A 6,022-nucleotide genomic window follows, 5' to 3' on the forward strand; every position below is an offset into this window, starting at 1 on the left:
ACATTCATATATTGCTGCTAACAGTATGTGTGTGTGTGGGTGTGTTCAGGGACCTTCACTCACATATTTTCCTCTGTGATGTCCATCCTGCTGGTTTACTCCTCCCTGGTGCTTCTGATGGATACACAGTCCACCTAAATGAGGAACAACACACAGCTTTTTATATATATTTTAGACTAGATTTACTGATCCAGTTCACTTATCTAACTGGTATAACATACATTCATTCTTTAAAAACTCCCATAAAGCATATAGCGTTAACTATACAAACATAATGAGACCTGCAACAATATATATTTTTTTTTTCTCAAGTAAAAGTCAACGTTAACCGCCCTTTTCTGCAATATCTGCATCTATGAAAGCCAATAAATGTGGCATGGCTAATGCAGATATAACATTAGCTGATAAGCAGAATTTCATTCATTTTATGAGGTTATTTTAAAAGTAAAGTTAGCTAACGTTAACTAATATGCTTCGTGTCATTGCCAAGATTATCTAATTTAGCTAAAGCTAGATTTTTAAAAGAACCGCTCTAACCTCAACATAAGCTGGTTAGACAGCTACAATTTTAAATTCCCATAGTTTAAGTGTTAGACACATTAACAGGGAGACTTGTTGACGCTCTTGCTGTGTTACGCTACCATTAGTTAATATCTCACAGTAAAGCTTAGGCTAGACAAACCTCAAGTCGACCAAAAATTCACCTAATTAACTACCTACAAGCAAAAACCGCCAGCGTTAATCTTTTACACCGATATCCGCTCTAAAATGGACCACAAAAAATGCGTTACCAGCGAGTAAACCCACACTAATGATGTTATTATGGTCGTTAAATTGTAATGTTAGTTCCGGCCGCCATAACAAGCCCAGGAACCGTCACCTGGCAACAACAGCGACGGTTTATAAACTAACCGCTGAACACAAACCGGCTTCAAACCGATTATCTGAACTGCAAAAACAATCCGCATTATACTATTAAAACAACTATTTTAACTTCAAAAGTATAAATAATGATAATAAAATGAAACACGTTTCAATGGTTCCCTTGACACAGTTTATTGAAGCACAAATCAAATGGCAAAAAACAAACCTCAAATGGTGTGACCCATGTGAAATAGCACAAAAAGAAAGTAGCTAAGCATACATGCGTTTATAACAATTAACAATATTTATTACACAGAATATTTTTGGCTGTGGCACAAGGAGCCAAAAGAGCACCTGCCAGAACAAAGGCTTGTCATTTTCACTACATTTTAAGGCCAGGAGAATAAAAATGACACAAGCAAAAGTGCACAAAGAGGGTGAAAGGGATTGTAATGTGTAAACAAGTGCTAAGACATGTGTCCCAAAATCCACACTACACACTAAATCAAAGCAACAAATAATGAATCATACATGTTTTGGAAAAACATTTTGTTTTTCTCTTTGTTAATTTTAATTGACAGTAACACTGCAAAGTCACAGTTTGATTGACGTCTCTGACAGTGCAAATATCGTATCAAAAGTATTGTAAAAAAAACAGTCAAGTGTGTCAATATTGTTTATACTAACCAAAACAGGATGCTATTAACATTAGCATCCAATACTGTGTACAATTAGTATGTAGTAGGGAATTTGGACACTGTAGTTGCTTGAGTCAGTACACATCATGTTACACTGTAGGTTTGGTTTGTAGTCCCGTAGTAGCTGTAATGTGGACAATGTAGTGGGAAACACGGGGAAAGTTCACACATGCCCTCCACAGGTGGACCTTACATTACTTTGTAAACAACTGCAACACTATATATTTCACACCAAGTACAATTTCTGGTTTTTCTTACACATATGTTGTCCTGGAGATGTTAAGACATCATTGTGAACCCCCTCTCGATGCTCTAAATGCCCCACGACAATAATCAGTAAACAGCTCAGTGTAAAATCAGCTGGAGCTGAGCAGTGGACGTAGACAAAGGGAAAGCACAAGCATATAATGATCCTAGCAGCTAACGCACAACAGCAGATAGGAGTCTAATGATTGTGTATTTTATAATCCTTGTGTGACCTTCAGATTTGGGCAAATTAAACAGTATAACAAAGGCTAATTTAAGTAGTTACGACTCCTAGAAGGGTGACTACCCAGGAATCATAGTCAGTAATGGCGAGTGCTTGTTAAAAAGCATTTAAAATGATAGATTGTTCAAGATCGATAACATACATTCTTATTTAAGTGTTGTTTAAATACATGTTCAGTGCTCAGTGTTCCCAAGGAACGCTGCTAATTTCTGTGTTAATATTCGGAGGCCAGCCTCAATGAGTGTACAGATTACCTTTAGCTTGATGTACCTTCCAAAGAAGATATATCGTTTCTTAGTCTCAGCACAGGTTTACTGGAGAATATACTGGTACGCAGTTTTCCCCAGTAACATCTTAAACCACCACACACTATTCCTGCTTCTTCCCATCCCAATCTACATCTTCAAAACTGAGGTGATCTTCCCAGTTGCTGCTCCTGAGGACATTAACCATCACCACGAATGTAAAGACACACAGCCTGTTAATATTCAGACTTTCAGCTGTTACCGGGTGGGTTCCAGCGACCCTGTGACCTGGAAGTTTATCCCATCTCCAGGTAGAGGTGATGGGATGAGTGGGCAGAGCCAGCAGAGGTACCAGCGAATGCCCAGAGTGTGACGCAGGTTGCCCAGGAGCCCAAGGTTGTAGGGCCGGCGGGTCGAGTACCACTCCCTGGTGGTCTGTCCCCTAATCATCAGGAAGACATGGAAGAAGAAGAAAGCGGACACCAGCAGGAAACCCACCACGCATGTGTCGGCGATGAAGGCAAAGGCAAAGGCACGTGCTGAGACCTGGCCTGGAGAGAGAAGGAACAGAAGCACTGATTAAATCACAGCCAGCTGTTTTTTTCTGTGAAATAGATCTTTACATAGAAAAGAAGTACCACAGCTACACGAAGTGGGACAATCCAATATGGGACAAATCTTACAGATCTTACCTGAAACCAGCATGATCCAGGGTATGAGCAGCAGCAGGATGCTGTGCATAGTCAACCCCTCCTTCAGTATGACAATAAAGACCTCTGCATTCATCAGAGTGGCGTACAGGAGCCCAGACCACATGAACAACAGGCAGCTCAGGAAGAAGCGGTAGTTACGGAAGCCCACACACTGGCCAAAAAAGACGCAGTGGTGATCTCGCCGCAGCACACACACTTTGCAGTCATAGCAGTGGGAGCAGCGGGGAGGAGTGTGTGTCTCGCATGTATAACAGTACCTGTGTGGGGAGAAAAAAGAAAAGAAAATACTATTATTTATGGTCAGAGGTCTTACTAAATAACATTTCAAGTAAAAGGCTACTGAGCTATGAATTAATTTAATGTAACTGAAACAAGCCTGTGACCATTCTTATAACAAGTGTTAAATCTATCTTTAAATCTGCAATGATAATTAGGTTCCTTTGCTGTAGTTAATCTAATAATGTAAGGTCCTTAGTGTCACATCTTATACATTAAACTCTACTGCTGATCAGCTATTTTAGCTGTTAAGAAAAGTTGTATTTCCTTCCAACATATATGTAACATAATGTTTTTCATTTCCTGCCTTTTCCCCCTAATATTTACATATTCTCTGTATGGACATTTCAGTAGTATGCTCAGGTTTATGATGGGTTAATCCCAATACTGGCTCATTGAGATAGTCCAAAACCACTTTACTAAAGAGATTCGTACATTTCTCCCAGCACAGACGGGAAACAGCCATGGTTGCCAAGATCATATCAATATCAATCAGAATTGGGTTTATTGCCAAGTAAGTTTTTACATATACAAGGAATTTGTCTTGGTGCCTAAAAATCACACAAAAATAATCATTGTATGGTGAAAAGTTATATTAACTGGAACAAACCGCCCAACAAACCACGAAAAACAGACCCAGACCAAAAGTACTCATAAACATCTGGACAGGGGTGTCCCCATACTTTAGTCCGCACAGTGTCCTGTAGTAACTGTAGTAGTCCAAATCAATCTGTAATAGCAGAGCCGCCACTTCCTTACCTCCAGCCCTGGCCCATGCCCTCTCCTCCCAGGAACACCCCCTTGATGCTGGGGCTGGTCCTGAGGAAGAGCAGGGCGTTCCAGCAGATGTTTCCCAGCATGAAGTACTGCGCCAGCAGGTGGACGGCTTTCCACCAGGCGGACCACACCGTCTTCTTCTGGTCCGCCTCCAGCGGAGCCTCGACCAGCACCAGGTAGCTCACCTCCCCGGTGATGGAGAAGACCAGGAAGGTGTTGAGGACCACGGGGAGGTGGTGGCACAGCTTCTCCGCCCTGCAGAACACTTTACTGGCAAAACTCGTCATGTTTCCTGCCCGTCTCCGTGATGTTTGAGTCACTGGGCTCACTGGAAGGACTGGTTTAACGGACGCACGGTGTTTCTGTTTCTGTTTCTCTCCGCGGGTTTAAATCCGCCGCATTATATCAGTGAGAGCTGCTGTATCCTCGGGACAAACTCATGTGTTAATGTGAGAGTTGAAACGCGGCTGTGTTGATTTCTCTTGCCCCCTCTCTCTACCTCGGTCTGTAATACTGGACGGAATCTCTGCTACCTAATGTTACATGAAAATACATCCGTAGTGCAACAACATACTGTGGTTCCGCCTGTAACATGAGCTACCGTGTGCCCCTGTCACAATACAGATTCATAAAGCTGTTGTACTTTTGTGTTACATTGTTGGAACATTAGTATTTTGTCTTTTTATTTGTACATATTTATGCTAAATTCATCTTCTCCACTCTAAAAAAAGTTGGTGGAAACATCTCTTTTCCGAGGATCTTAATTGCTACCACATTTCTGTTAAGATCCATCCCCTCCTGAATCTTTCCCCCCACCCTTTCCTTGATGCCATAAATAAATAGCATTTTTCCATATTAAAATAACCTCTCTGGTAATCTTTAAATATGTAAGTTGTCTGTCTGTATTGTCATTTCTCAAGTGTAGGTGAATGCAAACCTTTAAAGGCAAGAGATCCCCACATGTGGTTCTTAATAGTCCCTGCAATTTCCAGCGCTGCCCACACCTGAGTAGCTCCATATTATCTGAACACACTTGATCTAGGTATCAGATAGCCTATAGGTAGAGCTGTGAAAGATGAAATATATATAAAGTATAATATTAATAACTTGCAATATATGATTCAACTATGTTGTTGAGAAAAGAAGCTCTGTAAAATAGATACATTATTAAAAGTTGCATATTAAGTTGTATTTCATTACATAAAGTAAATATCCTCAGATGGCAGGACTGTAGGTAGACATTAGTTTTTAATATGTTGCAATACAGCACCATGTTAGTGGTTTTCAGACCTATATGTACGTGTTAACTTGGTTACCTATGTGGCATTAAAAAAGCTCTTACTACTGTTTAACGCCAGTACCATCCCCATGTGTGGATTGGCAGCATGTCTCTGGTCCCTCCTCCTCCCAAAGCACAGACCTTAATCCCTGATAATCTCTGCATCCACTGATCGCCTGCAGTCATGGCTGCACCGAAGGAGAATTTACTGTCTCTTGGGCATCTCACCAGCATGGAAAGAAACACTTTTACAAAACAAAGAGAGCGCGGTCTAAAGAAGAGGTGAGATCCTTGAATTCTGCCATGTTAGTGTCTTTCATTTCTTTAAAATGTATTCCGTAAATACAATAATGATCATTCCAAAACAAAAAACCATAATACAACTTAATTTACACAGCCCAGTTACAGAATGTACTCATAGCAAAGGTTATAGATAGATAGATAGATAGATTCATGGGATTGTGTATGAGTGTGTGTGTGTGTGTGTCATGGGTTACTATGATGCTGTATTATGATGCCCTCTTTCTTTTCTCCTACAGTGTCAACAGGCCAATGCTGTTACAAGCTGACTCAACTCGTCAGAGTCATCAACATCTGTAAGTACACAGACTAGATGCTTGCACTGTGTGTCATTGTGTATGTTTGTGTAATGTTTCTTTGACTCTGTGTGTGTGTGTGTG

The 6,022-nt window shown here is 40.7% G+C and overlaps 1 protein-coding gene across 1 annotated transcript; it reads right to left on the minus strand.

Annotated features, from left to right (window-relative positions):
• Window positions 1-1,422: 1,422 nt before the first annotated feature.
• zdhhc24 (zinc finger DHHC-type containing 24) lies at window positions 1,423-4,789 on the minus strand. Its single transcript, XM_035669792.1, has 3 exons — window positions 4,046-4,789; window positions 2,990-3,267; window positions 1,423-2,848 (listed from the first exon to the last, which is right to left on the minus strand). Exons 1-3 carry the CDS (start codon window positions 4,348-4,350, stop codon window positions 2,556-2,558), a joined length of 876 nt encoding a protein of 291 aa, XP_035525685.1. The 5' UTR covers window positions 4,351-4,789; the 3' UTR covers window positions 1,423-2,555.
• Window positions 4,790-6,022: the final 1,233 nt, after the last annotated feature.

Source organism: Morone saxatilis, unplaced genomic scaffold, assembly GCF_004916995.1.
Source record: "Morone saxatilis isolate NCDOM2014 unplaced genomic scaffold, NCSU_SB_2.0 Contig22, whole genome shotgun sequence".
Classification (NCBI taxonomy): Eukaryota; Metazoa; Chordata; class Actinopteri; family Moronidae; genus Morone; species Morone saxatilis.

Excerpts from the sequence above, each read along its gene's own strand:
- zdhhc24 (XM_035669792.1), bottom strand. The coding sequence starts at position 4,350 with ATGACGAGTTTTGCCAGTAAAGTGTTCTGCAGGGCGGAGAAGCTGTGC. Across the intron at positions 3,268-4,045 it reads GGCATGGGCCAGGGCTGGAG|GTACTGTTATACATGCGAGA; the intron begins GTAAGGAAGTGG and ends CTCCCCACACAG. Across the intron at positions 2,849-2,989 it reads CTGGATCATGCTGGTTTCAG|GCCAGGTCTCAGCACGTGCC; the intron begins GTAAGATCTGTA and ends TTCTCTCTCCAG.